The sequence below is a fragment of the Aspergillus aculeatus genome (genome assembly GCF_001890905.1).
Source record: "Aspergillus aculeatus ATCC 16872 unplaced genomic scaffold ASPACscaffold_1, whole genome shotgun sequence".
In the NCBI taxonomy this organism is placed as follows: Eukaryota; Fungi; Ascomycota; class Eurotiomycetes; order Eurotiales; family Aspergillaceae; genus Aspergillus; species Aspergillus aculeatus.
This window is the reverse complement of record NW_017962976.1, coordinates 3,679,818-3,699,493: the sequence shown is the minus strand read 5'-3', so window position 1 is coordinate 3,699,493 and position 19,676 is coordinate 3,679,818. Positions and strand designations below refer to the sequence as shown.

The 19,676-nt window shown below is 47.7% G+C and overlaps 4 protein-coding genes across 4 annotated transcripts; 1 reads left to right on the top strand and 3 right to left on the bottom strand.

Annotated features, from left to right (window-relative positions):
* Positions 1-4: 4 nt before the first annotated feature.
* On the bottom strand, positions 5-2,138 carry ASPACDRAFT_74893 (cytochrome P450). Its single transcript, XM_020204331.1, has 4 exons — positions 1,709-2,138; positions 1,457-1,654; positions 343-1,401; positions 5-289 (listed from the first exon to the last, which is right to left on the bottom strand). Exons 1-4 carry the CDS (start codon positions 1,952-1,954, stop codon positions 221-223), a joined length of 1,572 nt encoding a protein of 523 aa, XP_020061717.1. The 5' UTR covers positions 1,955-2,138; the 3' UTR covers positions 5-220.
* Positions 2,139-3,799: 1,661 nt separating this feature from the next.
* Positions 3,800-6,698, bottom strand: ASPACDRAFT_74892 (uncharacterized protein). Its single transcript, XM_020204330.1, has 6 exons — positions 6,176-6,698; positions 5,595-6,105; positions 4,949-5,541; positions 4,755-4,885; positions 4,671-4,687; positions 3,800-4,609 (listed from the first exon to the last, which is right to left on the bottom strand). Exons 1-6 carry the CDS (start codon positions 6,215-6,217, stop codon positions 3,975-3,977), a joined length of 1,929 nt encoding a protein of 642 aa, XP_020061716.1. The 5' UTR covers positions 6,218-6,698; the 3' UTR covers positions 3,800-3,974.
* A 679-nt stretch (positions 6,699-7,377) lies between these two features.
* Positions 7,378-14,291, top strand: stt4 (1-phosphatidylinositol 4-kinase STT4). Its single transcript, XM_020195508.1, has 11 exons — positions 7,378-7,560; positions 7,612-7,795; positions 7,856-10,561; positions 10,613-10,721; positions 10,805-10,945; positions 11,018-11,363; positions 11,421-11,792; positions 11,848-12,103; positions 12,167-12,370; positions 12,421-12,708; positions 12,767-14,291. The coding sequence occupies exons 1-11, from the start codon at positions 7,550-7,552 to the stop codon at positions 14,057-14,059; spliced, it is 5,910 nt and encodes a 1,969-aa protein (XP_020061715.1). The 5' UTR covers positions 7,378-7,549; the 3' UTR covers positions 14,060-14,291.
* A 2,930-nt stretch (positions 14,292-17,221) lies between these two features.
* ASPACDRAFT_20148 (putative YT521-B-like splicing factor) lies at positions 17,222-19,439 on the bottom strand (the record flags this gene model as incomplete). Its single annotated transcript, XM_020198927.1, has 4 exons — positions 17,222-17,725; positions 17,806-18,383; positions 18,453-19,106; positions 19,226-19,439. The coding sequence occupies 4 exons, from the start codon at positions 19,437-19,439 to the stop codon at positions 17,222-17,224; spliced, it is 1,950 nt and encodes a 649-aa protein (XP_020061714.1).
* Positions 19,440-19,676: the final 237 nt, after the last annotated feature.

Below are 19,676 nucleotides of genomic sequence, written 5' to 3'. Positions count from 1 at the left end.
CGAAGAAGTTTCTGACTCGTAGGATATATTTTAGCTTCCTAGCCGCAGTGCCATAAGCTAACACTGGGCCTTCTGTTTATTTCTTATTTCATGATAATTAACTAATAAATATTAGATAGAGTCTTCCAAAAGTTCTGCATAAGAATTAATAAGGCAATAAGAATATACATCTACTATTATCTGCCATCATTTGTTTTGAGGCATAAGAGTAGGAGTAATATCAATTCTTCGCAGGAGCACGCTTTTCGAAATGAATAAACGATTTTCCAGCGGGTTTCGAGAAAAGTGACTAGGCCCAGTAAGTAAAATACAAAATATATGTCTGAGTATAAGAAGACTTACTGAATAGTCTGTTTCAGGGATACTCTTTACATTGGGCAAATTGCGGAACTTGAACAACCTTACCAAAGCCGCTGTTATGGCACCAAGTTGTACATAGGCAAATTGTTCACCAATGCACCTGTGCCTTCCAGCGCCAAATGGAAGGTAAGGACTGTTTGTGCCCTTGCTAACAAGACCATACCCATAGTCAATTTTCTCTTCATCTTCTGCATTAGACGCAAGGTCCTCATCCCAGCGGTGAGGATCCCACTTTAGTGGGTTGACGAAATACTCCTCAGACCTTGCCGTCACACCAGGTGATGAGAGAACATTATGAGATGTAGGAATCACATATGGTGTTCCGTCCACAGGCATCGGGTTCTTCACCGCACGTATGATTGAATGGATAGGTGCATGTATACGCAATGTTTCCTTGATAACCTTAGCATGAAGATCCAACTTCTGCAGGTCTTCGTATGTAAGAGGAGGCAAATCAGGGCCCAGGACACGGAGTTGTTCAGCAAAGAGCTCATCCATAATTTCCGGGTGTGCTGCAAGGTGTAGGACAATCCAGGAAGCCGTAGAAGCTGACGAATGCTGACCAGCCATGAGAAGAGCAATCATCATGTGCGCGACTTCCTCGTCGGGAACCTGAGTGCCATCTTTATACACGCAAGACATCAGGTTCCATACCATGTCTTCGGAGTCTTTCTCAGTTCCAGCATTGCGACGGGCCTTAATGATTTCCATGTATGTTTCTGTCATTTTCCTCTGTGCGGCATCGCGTTTCCGGTTATGGGGAAGAGGAGCCCAGGGTAACATGAAATTGATCGGCGCAAATCCCATGTCGAGGTCATGATATAGCTCAGCAAAGGTGGAATCAAATCTACTTCGAACTTCCTTGCCTTGAAGAGAGCGTGAGGCTGTATAGATGGTGATTTCAGCAACTATTTTGCACACGTCAAAGACACCGCTAGCACCCTGGAAAGCCGGGGAATTCTGGACAAAATCCTCCACTTCATCGGTTATCAGACGCACATAGGAACGTAAGGCGTCGGAGGTGAGGCCGAATTTGACGAACTATTCTCCGTGTTGTCAGCGGCACAACAGTCTTCATCTGGATGTGTCTGATTACCTTCTTCTGCTCCATTAATTTGGCATTTGGGCAGTCATACACAACATTGCTCCCAAACACAGGGGTAGTAAGGGGCGAATAAACCTCTTCGGCACAAACATCCCTTAACTTGCCATTAAGAATGAAGTCATTACCCTTAGTCCCAAGGTAGACAGTCGTCTTTTTGCCAAGAAGAACAAAAGTGAATATGTCACCGTACTGATGGCGAGTTAGCAAAAGAACTACCCAGAAGACCAAGACCTATGAAGATACCTTCTCACGGCACTTGAAGAAAAATTTGTATGGATCCATGCCATAGCTGATCGTACTGCCAATAAAGGGCACCCAATGAAACACTACAGGTGGTTCTTTCGGATTCTTGAGAAGAAGTTGCCCCAAGACATTGAGCAGAATAGACACAGCAAGTAGGGCTAGCAGTGTTGTTCCCAAGATGACCAGGCTCGAAGACTCTGTGCAATGTTTGCATATAGTATCGAGTAAGACCGCGAGAAAGCCCATGGCTGCGTCGTGCTAGCAGTTGTGAGACAGAACCAGGGGCCGGTTAATTGTGCAGTGTGTCAGATAAGGAGGCCCCTACAACCGGAGATAGTAGAAGATCAGTCTCAGAGCTCTTCCTCGGTAGAAGCAATGAAGGCGTTCCTGAGCAATGTCAAGGTGGGAATTGAGCGAAGGGAAGCGTGCAGGGTGATTGTGGCTGAGAAAAAAGTAGCCCTGACTTGAGCGCGGATTCTGCCACTGTACAAAGATCTGTTGTGTATTGATTGAGTATGGTATTAGCCACTAACCTAGTTACTTAGCAGTAGCTGGTAATTTCACTACCTTACTAAGGTGAAATAAGTTAAGAAACGCGCTAACTAAAGACACCTCGTGAGATTTCAAAGCCACCGTCCTTGCCTTTGCAAGGAAAACGGTAAGTTAAGAATACATTGGAAGTATCTATTGTATAAGCAAAGCTAGAATTTCTATTCGTGCAGCTACTAATTATATAACTTTTTCTAAACTACAGTACTTATCTTAACTCTAAGTCATTTTACTAAGTAGATATTATAAGATATTCTCTAATAGAAACCCTAATAGCAATACCTTCGGTCTGAGAAAAATCCTAAGAATCCTGATATACTTGTACTTATATAGCTATAGATATACTACACAGCAGTATTAAAAAGCTTTAATTAATACTGCCAATATAGACTAAACTATCTAGAGCCTTAGCCAGGTGGTTTTGGAATCTCACGAGGTGTCTTTAGCGCGTTCCCCTTACTAAGCCGTTGGTAGTTAAGGTGAGATGATTGTATTGACACTTGCTGCGCGTGTAATAGTCACTATTGACACCAGCCGTCTTTCCAATACCACCGGTATTACTACTAGACTAGAAAGCTAACTATACCGCCTACTTAAGAGGGCTTAACACCGGTGGTACGTATCGGAGTTTCAGCCGTGTCAACATTGATTATCCGGGATCTATCAATGCCGGTATCAATAGAATCTTAACCGGTCGCAATAGCTATTATCAGTGAGCACATTTAGTGCAGTGGGAGGGAAGTAGTCTGCATAACTTAACTTACTGTCTCTTAGCTATTCATATATTGATACCTGATTGCCTGCCTATACAGGTTTAGTAGAGTCATTGCTGCCTGGCAAATTACTACCTTGAGTAGGCGGTCAAGTAAAAACGCTCTGGCCAACTTAGGACAGTACGCAGACTACTACTTTCCACTGTCCAGGGACTGAGTACCCCTGACTTATCGGGACAGTGACTAGTTAAAGAATACTTCCACTTGGCCTCTGGTCCTGTTTTTAACCCTTTTCACCGCCTTACTCTGCTGCCGCAGCCATTCTACTGTCGCCGAAGTCCCATGCCGTAGGCTGGGGGCGGGCCAAAGAGTGCCTCGCTCATTCTTGTAACCGGAATAGTTACCCTACGTGATACGTATATAGTACACTAGTGGTAAACTCTTCACGTACCTAAGAGGCAGAGGTAAGGCAGCTCTTTGGTAGTTGCTGCTTAGGCAGGTATGAAATTCCAGATCCCATCCCAGGCGAGTCCTTTGTACCTTGCATAGAAACTAGAACATCTCGAGGGAGGGGAGTTTATGCCTTCCTGAGATCACCACCATCGCTTAGTCCCGCCAGCGAATAAACAATTTAAGCCATACGTGTAAGCTGTAATTTTAAACTATTTGCAAAGGATGTTGTTGGCAATAGACCCCGAGTAGATCACCTATGCTGACAGGCCCTGGCTCAAACAATGATCCATAATTACAAGCGAATTTCTACCAGGTCCACTGCAGTGATTTTTTTGCTACATGAAAGATAACTGCTCTTATAAGAAGGGTGATCATGCGAGATATTACCAGTCGGAAATGACTATCAAGGGATTACTAATTTGCAGCATTCTGTGACAGCTACAAGCTTTCACAGAAGCAATATGTAAGCATTGGATCGTAATCCTGTATGCAGAGAATACTTTGATTTGAAACATGAGGGAATTGAGATAAACGCCACAGAACGTTAACCTTTATTCGTGACTGGGCCCTTCTTCATCCGGATATAGTAGTGGATCTCCCTGCTCCCCAAGGTTGATGAAGTCTTTAGGTGCGCTGTTGTTGTCGCAGGCCTCTCCACCCTTGATAGCCTTGGCAGGGTGATTGTGAATACGTTTCCCAGTATGACTATTGTGGAAAACCCGCACGGTAGCACCGTTGCGCTCCTTGCACTCGTTGAAACTGACATCATTGATATGACTGAGGAGCGTTCTTTCGCGTGCGAGTTTACGCTTGGAAAAGTCCAATTTATCCAAGGCGCCGGTCAGCCCATCCGTACTGTCGGATAAACTAAGGTGATTTTGCGTAAGCCATGGATGTTCTAAGCATTCGTCGACAGTTATGCGCTTGTCAACATCGACCGTGAGCATCTTATCAATCAGATCCAAGGCCGGATCCCCGACAGAATCCCAATATGGTGATGGGTAGTCGAAACGGCCCATTTTGATTTGTTGTGCAAGGGTGTAAGGGTTTTCCGGGGTGTAGAGTTCGTCGGAAAATGGCGGGAAGCCGCAGAGGCATATGTAGAGAACTACCCCAAGTGACCAAATGTCAACTGCTTTAGTGTACTTCCGCCGACGAGACTCCTGCAGTATCTCGGGCGCGACATCTAGAGAGTCAGCTTGAATTTCGAAGTGAGAGATGAGGAACTGGGTATCTGGGTATCTTACAGCTTGGCGTCCCGCATCTGTAAGGCAAGAACTAGAGATTAGCAAACATGCTTATGAAAATCACATGTTGTATGTACGACATACAGAGTAGTTGTGAAGGAATCTTCACCAATTATCTTGGCCAGTCCAAAATCTCCAAGCTTTACTGTCAATCTTTGATCTGCAATGAGAATATTCTCTGGTTTGATGTCTCGGTGAACGATGCCACGATCGTGCTAACACGGACGGATCATCAGCTAACCCAGGAATGATACAACAACGGTCCATCTGACACATACCAAGTACTTCAGACCTTCAAATATCTGGATGAAAATATGCCGAGTCTCCGTTTCCGAGAACCTTTGTTTGCTGACAATCAGGTTGAAAAGCTCTCCTTCCGAGGCAAGTTCGAGTACAAGATATACCCCATCGCTCTCATCGAATGTATCTTTGAGACATAGAAGATTCGGATGACTGACTCCCATCAGAAGCCCAATCTCTTGTTGTAAGGCGTCAGCCTGTGATTTTTGAGAGTCACTTGAACGCTTCTCGAACAGTTTGACTGCATAATGTATTCCCGTAGCTCGTTCCACACAAAGGTATACGCTAGCGAAATGTCCTTTTCCAAGTTGTTGAAGGATTCTATACTGTTGACGAAAGCGATTTGTATCCCTTGTCCGAGGATATCTGAAAACAAAGCGTGCTTGGTCGAGAATTGTGATCTCGTCACCATCTTCGAGTTCTCGATGTTGGTTACGTCCAACAATTGCATCGTTGACAAACGTCCCGTTGCTAGACAAATCTTCTAGGATAGCAATTGAATCACCTTTCTTGTTCTCAGGAAACAACAGAAAGTGACGGTTGGACACAGTGGGAATGTTTAGGACAAGATCTGACTTCTTGTTAGTAATCTGTGAATTGGACATGGTATCATATCTTACTGACCACACTCACGATGGCGACCTATAAGATAGCCTCCCGGTGCCTGCAAACTCGCTCGCTTATTCTTTGACCCAGGCTCCTTGCGATGTCCTTTTTCTCCTTGCATGACTCCGTCAGATCCAAGCTCATGGCTCTCACATCTACCCCTTTTGCGCAAAACCAGAGAGGATGGAGCCTTGTCGTCGAGGGGAAGGAGATAACCCCAAACCCCTTCCGCGGCTTCGTCTTCAACTTCATCGGCAAATGCTCTGGGCGGATAAACAAACTGAGAGAGGGCCTGTGTATCGTGAGGCGGGGATGGACTTGGCTGAAACCCAGTACTCAAGGGCGTACTACACTGTTGGACGCGTTTTGTGTCATTCGCAGTTCCAGCTAGCTCTTTATCGTCGCTTCTAGTGCTCAACTCCTGCTGGACAATAGGTGTAGGTAGGTATAACTGATCAATTGGCTGTGGTGGTAATGCTTCAGACCGTCGCGCTTTCTTGAGGTGCTTCGAATCATGCTCCTTGTGTACCTACAATGAGATTTCAATCAATTAGCCTTGCGTGATAAGGTATTAGCACGGACGCGGTAGATTGATGTACCCTTCCGCGCTTGAGAGAGCTTCTCTCATTCTGTGGTGTCATTGTTCCGCCTTTTACATCATATCAAATTTTCAACTTGCATGTAATATCCTCAGATCTTATGGTCTGAACAAGACTGGTTCGTTCTAAGATTCTGTTTGAGACTAGCTGGAGATACGGCAGGCATGTAGTTGCTGCTTTTCCAGAACCCTCGGCCTGCTACATCCACCTGTATAAGGGGCAGGAAAGCAAGAGCTCAGGATGGATTCCAGATAATGATTAGAACAAGAAAGATCGAGCAAGGGAATAAAAGATAAGGAAGATAAGGAAAGGAAATGTGGAAAGGAGATGGCGGGCCGACTGGCTCAATTTCGGCGAGGAGCGAGAGAGAGATGGAATTCAAGGGACTCTGAAACACTCATAAATGCGGAAGATACTGCTGTGGACCTGCTGTTAGGCAATCAATGCAACTCAAGCTGCAACTAGCGTGTGACTGATCGAGGAAGTCGTTCTCCGCTGCGCTTGAGACCTTCATCCAAGCTTTAATCTTGTATAGACAAGCGAATGGCACACTACAGGATGAAGCAAATTGGGATGACTTGTAGTCCTAGTTGCTATCTAGTCATGTGAAAACAATCCAGCTAGAAAAGCAGATATGATGATGGTCAACTACCAGAACGCGTTCAGGTAACCAGTTTATCCGGTATGCGGATATACGTTAATACGAGTGAGCTCCGTAGGTAGTCTCCGAAGTAAGTTGTTCTGAGAGCGATAATCGTACAGTATGTACCTACAAAACTTTGAATGTGGGATCGAAGAGAGCTTATAGAAGACTGGTTGAGCAAGCCATAAAGCATAAGTCAGTGAAAATTGAGGACTTTAACGCACGATCTGTTGCTGAAAGATCAACTACAACGTCCAAACCAAGAAGTTTGCCTTCAAGAGCCCGTCCGTTGTTGTGAGCTCAATATCAGTATGGCCTACATAGTGCCATGGTTTAATCTCGGATGTATAATAAGCCGTCTGTCTACGTAGTAATTATAGCTTTCATAGCTTTTATAGCTGAACAGTTCACCTCAAATTTGAGGCTGACCAAGTACGTAGGGGGCGGAAACCCTCAGGGGTAGTGGGGTGGTGACTCCATGGACATTACTGCACTTAGTAGGTGAGTCTAACTACCTACGGGCCGAGGTACAGTACACCGTAATATTGGATCCACCTACGTAGTGCAACTGCCAGAAACGCACTACCTGCGATATATGAATTCGCAAGCTACCCCGTATTCTCTCTGCTGCTGTCTTAGCCTTGCAGCCACTGCTCTGTGTAACTACCACGTTGACCTAGAGAACTCATAAATCACGACTGCTCTTAAGTCAATTCATAAGGAGCGTCTTCATGATGGTCGAGTAGGTCGGCCACAATCCACTCATATGCCGCAGATACTGATGAATTCGTAGGCTCCCCTTAGCTATTCGACGAGCTGCGCTAGGAAAGCTTGCAACGCTAGCAGCCCAAGCTCCAGAACACGATGCGGGCTCGATGATTGAGCGCATCACGCTACCGTTGAAACAGCATGCTAATCGGCCAGAGACCACACTTGGCAGTCCCCTGCCAGGCCAAGGTTCACCAAGGACCTCCATGGTATGCTTCGCCCCGATATAGTAAGTACATTGAGGACCATGAAGACTGACATTCCGGTAGGGTACCAGAGAGTTAGACGTGATAATTGCCCTATGTAAAGCTTCGAATTTCACCGCCACTCCCCAAAATGCATCGAAGATCGCGTCGCAGCTTTGTCAATACCTTCCAGAATCGCACAGCCAGTCCTTCCGTCCTTCGCCCTTTCTGCATAACGTGAGACCTTCTCCGTGGGAGGCGCTCACTCATAATCTTACCTTGGCTCTTCTATCATTGGGCTCTAAGTATGCAGGGCTGCGTACTATTGTCTTTGGTGCCCTCAGCGCATACTTACAAAGTTGCGCCGAGGCCATCGATGCCGTGGCGCCCTCTCAGCGCTACGAACCTGAAACAACAGGACACGAGAATGGGCATGAACTAGCTCGTATCTTATCAATCACCATGTCTCTTGTCGGCTTCATGGAAGCATTGGCCCGCTTCGCTTCATTCTGTTCTACCGATGAGAAACTTCAGCTTCTTGAAACATTACGCTCAATACTCTCGGACCAATACATGATAGCCGTGGAGACCGCTTCTTCCACGGTGCGCAACCCAAGTATTCCTGATGCTTTCGTGGGTGACTGGAGACGATACACTCACCGCTATGCTACCGATGGACGTCCCCTGGGGGCCATGTTGTTACAGGAAGGCTTAGCACACTTTGTCAAATCGTGCGCTGTGTCCCTGAACCGGACACACGATCTCTCAGACGGAGACCTTCCGAATGAGCATCTTGTTGGCCGTCAATCAACCAGGTCTCTCAATGACGCCGAATTGGCCCTCGTCGATAAGTTGGCAATAATCATAGCGGAGGAAATGCGCCTTCTGGAAGATGGATCGGACTACTTACAACTTGGCTCGCCTTGGCAGCAGCGGCTTGCATTTTCCGTGAAAAAGCTCGCCCTTACTGGCTATCTCAATTGCGTCGTCGTAAGCGAAGATACCACAAACAGCGAAGACTTCCTTTCATGGCTTGAGGCAACGGTTGCAGACCCGAATCAGATGTCTCACCCAGACCTAGCGACAACTACGCTAAAAAGCATAGCGATTATTTCTCGGCTGTCCCCTAGCAGCGCATCGTTCAGCAGTCGGTCCCTCTTGAAGTTTATCGTTGATGGAAGCGTGTCCGCTCGCTCGACCAGCCTCGTTGCTGCACAATGTCTTGCTTATGTTCTAAGTATTCTTTCCCAGGACGCAGTCATAACAACCCTTTATTCGCTGGGAAACGCTTTGAGCCATGGCTCCGGCTCAGACAAATCCCATCAACTACAGCTTCTAGGTGACGGGACAACTCATGGGAGCACGCTTGCTCTCTTGTCCCGAGGCTTGAGTGATAGTGCTATTTCCTCGGCTTGTGACGAGGGAGAAACAGGACATTATGGTAGAGTGATACAAGCCGTTGTGACGATTGCAAGTAGATGTGATGATGAAAAAATAAGTGCTTTGGCACAGTCAATGCTACTGCAAAAAATAGGGAAGGTGAATATCGCAGTGGATGCTTATATCATAAAAGAGTCTGCTGCATTGTCCTTAAGTACTGGCCCGGCTGAGTTCCAGCTTCTTCTGAAGTTTTATGATCGTGCCTACAAGGACAGTGTCGCAAAAGGCTATCTGAATGTTGCCGATGCCGTGCAGGGCGCAATGGCTTTTATCTCCGGCACGCTCAAGAGAAACTCCGTCTTGTATAGGATTTATCTTATTCACCTGCTGGAAGGTGTGGTCAATAAAGGCGCCGCTACTGATATCGACCATGACCATCAGAAGGAGATTTTACTCGCCCCTGACGATATCGGCCCTTTCTTGAGACCACTGGCGTTGCTTGTATCTTCAGGAAATGACTTAACAAAAAATTCGCGATCAGAAATGTGCTATGATCAAGATGTGCTGGCTCTTTTCCGAGATGCCTGGTTTAACATTGCAATTCACGGTATAACGCTCAATTCTGCTGTCGCCCAGCATCATTGCGAGGAACTGCGCGTACTTGCCAGGCACTCGCCTCCTCTCGTCTCCGAAGATCGCATGGACATGCTGGAGAGCGACGTGGAACTGAATACGATGCTCAGGCGCGGGATGAGCCAGCAGCGGATTCTAGACCAAAAAAGGAAGCTGATGCTTGAATTACCTGGCCGAGAGGTCGAGGTCAAACGCCTCAGCTATCCGCGAGTGATTTTTCTTAGCGCTACCTTGCTAGTTGAAAGTCTTCGCGCTTTGTCGGGAAACTGCACGACAATCCTCAGTTATTTCAGAGACCCTGTTCTAGCCACTGCTGAAATGGCTAGCTGCATGGGTGCTATCGCTGAGAAGGTTGTTTCTTGCCATCTTTCATTGACACTTGCTGGGAAATTGGAGCAGTTTTCTGTGCCGTTCCTATCCAGGGAGCTTGCTGGCTTCTTTGTTGCTTGCTGCCATCGTGTTGAACGAGTTCAGAATATTGCCGTCCTCTGCGCAGACAAAATCATGCGAGAGTGTCCTTCCGCTCTGTGTGAAAGGACATCTCTCTTTGCTCTGCTTGAGCTCTTGACTGTCATGTGGCAGTCTTGTTTCGAAGGCGAACTTGACGAGTACGAGTGGAAGCCATCTTTCACCTCTCCTACTGGTCTTGTCCGAGTCAATCTACCCGACAACTATAGTTTCAGAGAGAGGACACTGGAAGTTCTTTTAGAGCGTGCCCGGACGTGGGTGACCGCAGTCATGAGTATCTCACCTCTAGACGTCAAAGGACTTCTCCAGGTATGAGACGACAATATTTGGCTACAATCCGCAACTAACCCTGCCTTACAGGCATATCTATCCGTCTCTGATGACAACTGCGGAAACGGCCAGATCTCTCTGGGTCGGTCATTCGCTTTGGAAATGGGTGCGCTGATCCCAAGTAGTAATCAACGGCTTGGTACGTTCCAATACATCCTTTGCCTGTCAGGTCATCTCTTGTGGTAGAGATGCACCGCCACGCATGTAACTGATTTCTCTCAGGATCTGTCAAGAGTGGTAGTGTTGGTGGCGTATTGAACATAGCCTCCGGATTTATATCCCAGTTATCCACACGCGAGCGATACAAGTTATCGGAGACATCAAGTGTCGATGGCACCGTGCAAGTATTAGAATATTGTTCTGGTTAGGCTTCCCCTGCAGCTCGGTGTTTTCTTGCTGATGTACCAACATCAGATTCTGATGGCTCTGCACCAGGTTTTTCTAATTTGATCATGGCTAAAACCATGGAAGATAATCTTTCTAAACTCCACACACGATTGAGGGACGGAATAAACGTCCCTATCACACAAATGCGGAATGTACTGCGACAGGCTGCTGCCCTAGTGAGTAACGACGCTGAGAACCATGCTTATCTTGCACGTTATCTGGTCATAGTGCCCTTCGAACAATTCTCGCAAGAGTCAATTGACATTGGAGCGTCTCTTTGGTTGAGTGTGATGCATGAGAATCCCAAGATGAGTGTCAAATTGTTACATGAAATAATGGGGGCATGGGAAAGGTCAATATATTGCAAAAGGAACCTGTTCGATCCATCCTTCAGGTGAGTATACAGCTATGACAAGGTAGACACACCTATGCTAACGCAGCCTGGAAAAAGCTGTATGGATCCATTCTTTAGCAAAATTGAATTGTTACCCACCGACAGGTCTCTGGCGACACGGAATCAGGAAAAGGCCCAGGAGAAGCTCATGCCACACTTGCGAGTCCTTGAGTTCTTTGAAAGCCATTTCAACGCCACTCGGCTGGCAAACGCTCAAGTCCAGCCTTTGTTTTGCCGTCTTGTTGACGCGACAACGACAGGATTGTTGCACGCTAGTAGTCACCCTCTAGCGCGAGAGCTGCACTTTCGTGTTATCTTGTTTAGTCTAAAAGTTTTGGGTGACTGTAGCTCACAAGATGCGCATTTCCAATGGAAATTGAAGGATCAGATCTTGTCAGCTGCTTTGACCTGGTTCAAGACCTCACCAAGGTATTTCACATGCGATCTCTCGGGTCAAGCGCCTTCATTAATCTTTGAAATTCAGATGGTCTTTTGGAGGAAACCGCCTCCAGATCAAGGCTGAAGACAACATCCTCCGCGACGTTATTTCTGCCTTAGAGGGGGTGTCTGCCATTTCTCGCCATACACAAGGGGCCTATAGATCATTGCAATCAAAGCAGGATCTTCTCCATGTCTTCATAGAGAATGAGAGATCGCGCCTTAGAGTGTGGCTATACCCACTGGAATCCGATCGGAAGCACACAAGCCCACAGTCATCCTCGCCCAAAAGCCTTACCGAGGTTCGCTACTCTAAAACACTCAAACTGGAGGCCAAAGTTGAAATAAGGCTAATGATCAGCCAGGAAGCCACGACCCTTTTAAGACTCGCTTGGAATGAACATCCAGGCTTGGCGGTCCAGCTGTCAACCCGATTTCCATCGGCGAAGCTCAAGAATGATGTTCGCTGGTTGATGCTCAATTTCCCAGAGAAGGCGATTGACGAGCCTGAAGGTCTGGAGCTGATGTTCGGTACCAGTCTTCCCACTGACGTCTCGAGTCAACTGAAGGCAAGTTCAACGTTTGGCCCTGGTCAATTCGGTAAAGCTAACGTGAGTAGTATTTACTTTACTGGGCTTCAGTCAATCCAACCGAAGCCTTGACCTACTTCTTGCCCGCTTATGGCAATCACGCCTTCATACTACAATATGCAATGAGGGCTCTAGAGAGTCATCCCATCGACGTGCGCTTCTATTTTGTCCCACAACTAGTCCAAGCTTTGAGATACGATTCCCTGGGCTATGTCGAACGTTACATACTGGAAACTGCTAAGCTGTCTCAATTGTTCGCCCACCAAGTTATCTGGAATATGAAGGCAAATTCTTATAAGGACGAGGATTCGCAGATCGTGAGTTGATAAAACATGGAGCAACCACGGGTATGAGAGGACTGACAATTGCTTGCAGCCGGATCCACTTAAACCGACCTTGGACAGATTTATGGATGCGTTGGTTGCAAGCTTCACAAATGAGGAACGTGAATTCTACGAAAGGGAATTTACCTTTTTCAACGAGATTACTGGCATTTCAGGCAAGCTCCGACCGTATATAAAGAGAAGTAAGGCTGAGAAGAAAGAGAAGATTGAAGAAGAGCTTCGCAAGATCAAGGTGGAGGTCGGAGTATACCTCCCAAGCAACCCTGAGGGCGTTGTCGTGGGTATCGACCGCAAGTCTGGGAAACCTCTGCAAAGTCATGCCAAAGCACCATACATGGCGACCTTCAGAATTCAGAAGACTCGGACACAAGCACAAGGAACCCACAAAGAAACACACTCACCTGCACAACGTTGCAGCGATTTGTCAATCTCGGGGGAGAGTCTGTCAAATGACGAGACCTACGAAGTCTGGCAATCAGCTATTTTCAAGGTTGGCGACGATTGTCGTCAAGACATGTTGGCCCTGCAGATGATTGCTGCTTTTCGAAGTATATTCGCAAGCGTCGGGCTTGACGTATGGGTGTTCCCTTACCGAGTGACCTCCACGGCTCCTGGGTGTGGTGTTATCGATGTTCTTCCAAATTCAATTTCGCGTGATATGCTGGGTCGTGAAGCTGTGAATGGTCTATATGACTACTTTATCTCTAAGTACGGTGGAGAGGACTCTATACGGTTTCAAGAGGCACGCACAAACTTTGTGAAGAGCATGGCTGCTTATTCCGTCATCTCCTATTTGCTTCAATTCAAAGATCGGCACAATGGAAACATCATGATCGACGATGCAGGCCACATCATACATATTGACTTCGGGTTTTGTTTCGATATTGCACCAGGGGGTGTGCGCTTCGAGCGCGCGCCTTTCAAACTGACATCTGAGATGGTTGCTGTAATGAGTGGTAATATTCACTCACATACCTCCCCCAGCGGCGGCTCTGGCAGTGGCATCGGCCAGTCTGGAAGTGGCTCTCACAGCCCCACTAGTACTCAGCCCTACATTTGGTTCGAATCGCTGGTCGTGAAGGCTTTCCTTGCGTCGAGGCCGCACAGCGCCAAACTTTCTCACATAGTGTCTTTGATGCTCGATAGTGGCTTGCCCTGCTTCAAGCCCGACACGTTGAAAAATTTTCGAGACCGATTTGTACTTGAGAAGAATGAGAGGGAGGCAGCTGATCACATGCGTGAGCTTGTGCGCAAGTCGTACATGAGCGTGTCGACGAAGGGATATGATCAGTTTCAATTGTTAACCAACGGCATTCCCTATTGAACCAAACTAGTCAGCTCTCAGCATGTACTGGATTTCTGGAAACATGTCAGATGAATTTATACTCCACCTCTATCGACAGTGTCTCAAGAATTGATCCATTTTGTACAGTACATCAGCGTGTAACCAAGGGCAACTATAGTTTTAAAGACTCAAATAATCTCCATTCAGTTCAGTCTTGTGATACACTGTGAATATAGACTCACCCGCATTAGGAACGAAAAGCGTGATTGCCCTCTGTAGATCATTGATAAGGAAAAGTGGCCTGGAAATAGGGAAGAACGGCAGGATAGGACACTGAATATGCCAGTCAGAACTGCCCTCGAAACACAAGCCCAAAACAGAAGCCTTTCTCCTGCCAGCAACTCCCATTGACCAAAGTTAAGGAGGCCAAGAGTGTCGACGAGCGGTTCAATCGAACGAATAAATTCTTAATAGATTCAGTTTACACAAGTCATGACATGGAGGGATACAAGAGGGAAACTGAAACATGATCGAAATTTCCTAACTGCCTTTTATATGGAACATACACATTTTCAAGGTTTCTCTGGCTATATATGCCGCCAGCCTGCTTCGTAAATCGGCTCTACAATCTCCTCGATATCTCCTCATTTCTGATGATGAGCTTCTCCTAGAAGTCCATGGTAGGGCAAAACAGATCAACAAACCACGAGCCTCTGCTCTGAAGACAACAAACTTTGACTACAATTGGGGGGCAGTAGCAGGCTCGAATTGAAGTGTGCAGTAGACTGGTCCCACTAATCCATGAAATCGCCGCGAAGAATCTTCTCCTGAAAAAAGTCAGGCTTATTCTGTTTGGGTTGCTTGGGAATTTCGCGAGCCGGTTGCTCCATCGAAGCGATCGAGGTTGCCCGCTGATGGTGACATTGCTGGCCTGAGCCGCTTAAGAACTGGGTTTGAGGCGTGTTGGGCGAGGTTATTCCCAAGGATGGGGCACGCTCGGCCCGGGTTCGCAGGGCTTCAGACCAGTTGAAGCCTTCGCCTATTTGTCTCCAAGCCACGTTAGACATCTCGACCTCGGGAAGAACAACATTTGTACTTGCAACAGTTGACTCTGGGGGGCTATGGGAGCTTTTGCTACATGTGGGCGGTAAACGTCGCCTGCTAGACGCAGGAATCCCAGGGGGGGGGATATCTACCGTTGCTGATGCTGCCAGCACGAGCATCTCGTAGCGCTTGCGCGCCAAAAGAAAGACGTCGCGCGAATGGAGAGTGAGGAGCGGCGCTAGATGGTCCGCCACTCTCACTGTCTTCAACGACAGCGTCTTCTAGATTTGCCGAACCGGATCCAACTGAGCTGGAAATGCTGCCATGCCGCATGCTTTTGCTTCCCCATGGTGACGATTGGTTCGGAGATCCAGCGAGCCCCAAGGTGGTGATAGACAGTCGCCGACCTTGACTGGGTGGTGCATTACCCACTGAACTAGCCATAGAGCCCGTGGGTGCGCCCGCAGAATGTCCCTGGCTGCCGGACCTAGATAGATAATCCGTAAAGGAGAGGCCTGAGGCCAAGGATGCTCGGCGTCGGTGCGCAGAAGAAGATGGGACCGAGATAGGGTCGGTTGAACGTTCATTTGACATGATGCCAAGACGCGCGTGAATTGATCAATAAGGAGATAGCGAGAATTATATCTTAATCACATAGATCAAAGTGATGGGAAACCATTCGAAGAAGATATCGTAAAGTGAGAAGGGGGGAGGGCGAAAGGGATGAGAACGTGCAACGCCTTAGACGGAGAAGCACGGTGCGTTGTAAGGTTTCCTAACTTCAGCAGAAGCCCTGGCTCAGGTGGTAACTTGCTGTGGACGATATAGCTTGACTCAGGCTGGGAACCGCTCTAGGTACCGCGCTGGGCTGAACAGCCTCACGACCACACGAGGAGAATGTAGGAAGAGAACTGGAGCAAATCAGCATACATCAGTTGACCCACCGGCACGTTATGCTGATTTTGAAGATCATCCAAAGATCATTGAGACTCGACGAGTGGCGGTGGCGACGCCAGATGAGGTGTCATGATGGGGGGGGACGGTTGGGTTCATGAGATGGGATGGCATGGGCTTGACCAAGGGGTAATGGAAGGTTGCACGATAGGGGCAGAAGTAAAGCGTTGAGACCAATTGTTCAACTCACCGGTCCAAGCGAAGCCCGGCCGAGAAACAGTCTGCGAATGTTCCGAACAGGCAAGAGGTGGGATGGTGAGATAAGAGGAGAGAGAAGGGGGCAGAAGAAGGGATAGCGAGGTTGTGAGGTCCTAAAGTTTAATAGTAGGGAGAGGGTAAGGAAGGAGAATAAGGTTAAATCGATGCAATGGCGATGAAATGGAGATTTGGGATGATGGAGATGGATGAAAGAATGATAGAGATGATAGGGAAGAAAGGGTGATGGATTAGGAAGGATAGGAAGGATGGAGAGGGAGAAAGTCAAGAGCGGTGGGAAAATATCAGATAGGAAGATGGATGGATGAATGGAATAGTTAACTACCTCCTACTTACGTGTGTACGGTACGGAGCAGTTACGGTGTAGTTAATCCCACATACCTTGACTAGTCCTTAGGTAGTTAAGTTACGGAAGTACGTACTACTGACTGACTGCAGGTTGCTTGGTTTGCTTCTTACCCCACAAAATAGAAAAGCGGTCTAGCCCTTTCCGTCTACTAATCTACACCAGTTGACTGGGGTCGATGATTCATCATTGGTTTAGTGCATCCATGGTTACTATCCATGATGTAAAAGTACTGACCAGCTGAGTATTACTGTACAATCATCCACATGCTGAGATATATCTATCTATCCCTGGGAGATCCGAGAGCGATTGATCACTGTGATACTGATAAATTTACAAACAACCACCTACAGTAAAAGACCCTTCTCCCTCTACAATGTCGATATATTCGGACTCGAGAAGTGGGCGTGGTGTACAACAGAGGTGTGAAGGACCGCTTTCCGGTTCCCGTAATGAAGCAGTCCCCTATCAGCTTTCGTTTCGCCTGCGTGCCTGCGTGCCTGCGTGCCTGCGTGCCTGCGATGCTTTGACTCATTCTTCCGGGCATAATCTGATCCGCTCACTTGTATATTTATTCTTCCATTATTCAACTCTGTTATACTCTTTCTGTCCGCTGACACTTCGACAATCGATCCACTCCCTCACTCTTGGGCATCAGAATGAAATAACTGTACGAGTTTCCATCCCACCCCCGGTTCGATCTCGGTTCCATCACGGGCTATCTTGACTTCTCGATTCGCATTCCACGGATTCCGTAATCCCCTGGTACGGTGGAATGGAACCCGGGTTCCCGATAGCCATCGTATCCTGAATGGTTTTCCGATCAACTGTGGGCTCGGCCCAATGGTATCCTCCGTCTGTGTACCTGCGCTGTCGGCTTTCATGTCGCCCTCATCCTCGGAAGACTCCGCCTCCCAGAATATAGTCCCCCGTATAGAGTCATTGATGACTCGTCCCTTGGCGGCAGTCGACGTTGCTGGTGTAGGAGTAATGTCTGGTTCTTCTAGATTCGGCATGCTATTGGGTCGCGGTTGTGCCTCTATTGCCAAGCGCTCATCGTCCTGTATGGGTGACATCATACGAGCGTATCCGTAGTATTCACCAGACTTATTAGCAGAGAAGATCAGGTAAACATCATCTGCGTTCTAATCAAGATCATCAGACAAATATCGATTTGGGGATATTCTTGCCCCCACTCTCTCCCTTGGTTTGGTAATGTTCTCACCTCGTAGGCTTGATTCAATTGATCCTCATTGTGAGTTTGTGTAGCCCAGATGTTGGTTTGTCGACTGTGTTCCAAATCCTCCACGGTCAAGCTCTTGACAACAAAGTATCTGCTCGTCATCCGGGCACTTGAGCGTCTGGTATCTCCGAATTTCCGGAATGCAACTGATTCCGTATCATCGCCAATCATCAATTGCTTGCTATCGCTCTGGTCTTGAGATGGCGAGGGTGTAGCAGACCCTATGGCTTCGTGACTCGAGCTGGCTAGTATGGTTCCGTGTCGCAGTCGGCAAACAAGGCGTGCGCCATGGAACCTAGAATCATTGAATCTTGACAGAGCAGCAGCGCACGCAGCGGCCGTTTTGTAATTGATAAAGGCACAATTACTCTTGGAGATAAGAAAGACGCTTACCAGCTCCTTCGTAGCCTCCTGGGAGAAGTGATCTTTTAAGTCCATAATATTGGTTGCGGGAGGCAGATTGCCAACCCACAAAGCATGGCCCGACTGCTTGGGCTTCCTTAAAGGTCCACGCAACGTGTTTGGCCCGGGCGACTGGGACGAATGCGAGGCTGCATCTGCTAGGATTAGCCCCCGCTATACTCACTTGATTCGGTTTAGTCTGGCATGGAGTGTTGCTGCCAACCTACCGGTCGAGGAGTGATGGGAACGCATAGGCGTGGAACCATCCACTATTGTTTTCGCGACATCATAGTCCGTGCTGCTGTGTGTCTGTCTGCTTCCCCTACCCAGATCGGTGGCCGTCTTGACAATATGACCGCGCAGTGGCCGGTGATTGGAATCCGACATACTTGACGGCGCGGGACTAGGTTTAGGTGCCGTCGCGCTCGAGGTCTGCGAATAATATTCCTGGGAATACGGTGCCTGACTGGGGGTACGGACGTTTAGGTGGCTTGACGAGTTAGGTGCCAACGGCTGGTACCCGGGAGTGCTATGTTGGACATGCGGGTCCTGCTGCTGGTGCTGCTGAACATACGGCGCATAAAATGGGAACGGGGCACCGAATGCCATGTTCGCGTTCATTGTCGCTGGAGCATAGGATGACAATGCATGTATAGGGTAAACAACGCCGTGAGGAAGGACAGTGGGGATGAATTGTTGTTGCATAGGATGTTGCTCGTAAAGAATAGGGTGAAGTTGGTAAGCTGGTAGAACTGATCTCGAACCACTTATATTCGAATCCGAGTGTAAATTCCCGGGTGCACAGAAGGATGCGTAGGCATGCCCATCAGAATACGGATGTCCATTATCAGTCTGAGCAGCCTGGCTGAAGCGGGTTGAATCTGACGAGGAGGTCAATCAAAAATCCTAAGAGGATCCAATTCTTGCTGTTTGCTCTGTCCGTTTTCACATCCTTGCTCTTTACCCTTCTGACTCATTAAGAAAAAGTGGACGACAGAACTTGAGAAAGACTTACCCGGTGGTCGATAAGCAATTTCTGCTTCGTTGCCTTTTCCCGAAGATGCCGGTGGTTTAGTGCCATCTGCGACTTCCAGTGTGGCATTTGGCTGGGCCGTTGGGGCGCGATCACTTGAGTTAGGCATGGTAGAATAATACAGGCTGAGAATGACCACTGGAACGGCAAGTCTCACTGTCTGAGTATGATCTCTATGCATTAGAGAGGGATGGTCGGTAAAGGCATAAGGGCAATCTGTCACATACCTTCCCCAGGACCTGTAAGCTACCAACAGGTCTTACGGGCTGGCTCAAGGGTTGCTTGATGACCGACAAACGGCTTTTCTGTGTCAATAACGCCGGTTAGAATTTTTAAAACGAGTCTTGACATACACAAATCTTCAGACGCGTAAACTTCTGGGAGTCACAGATGAGTTGGGTAGCAAGGAGGAAACAGA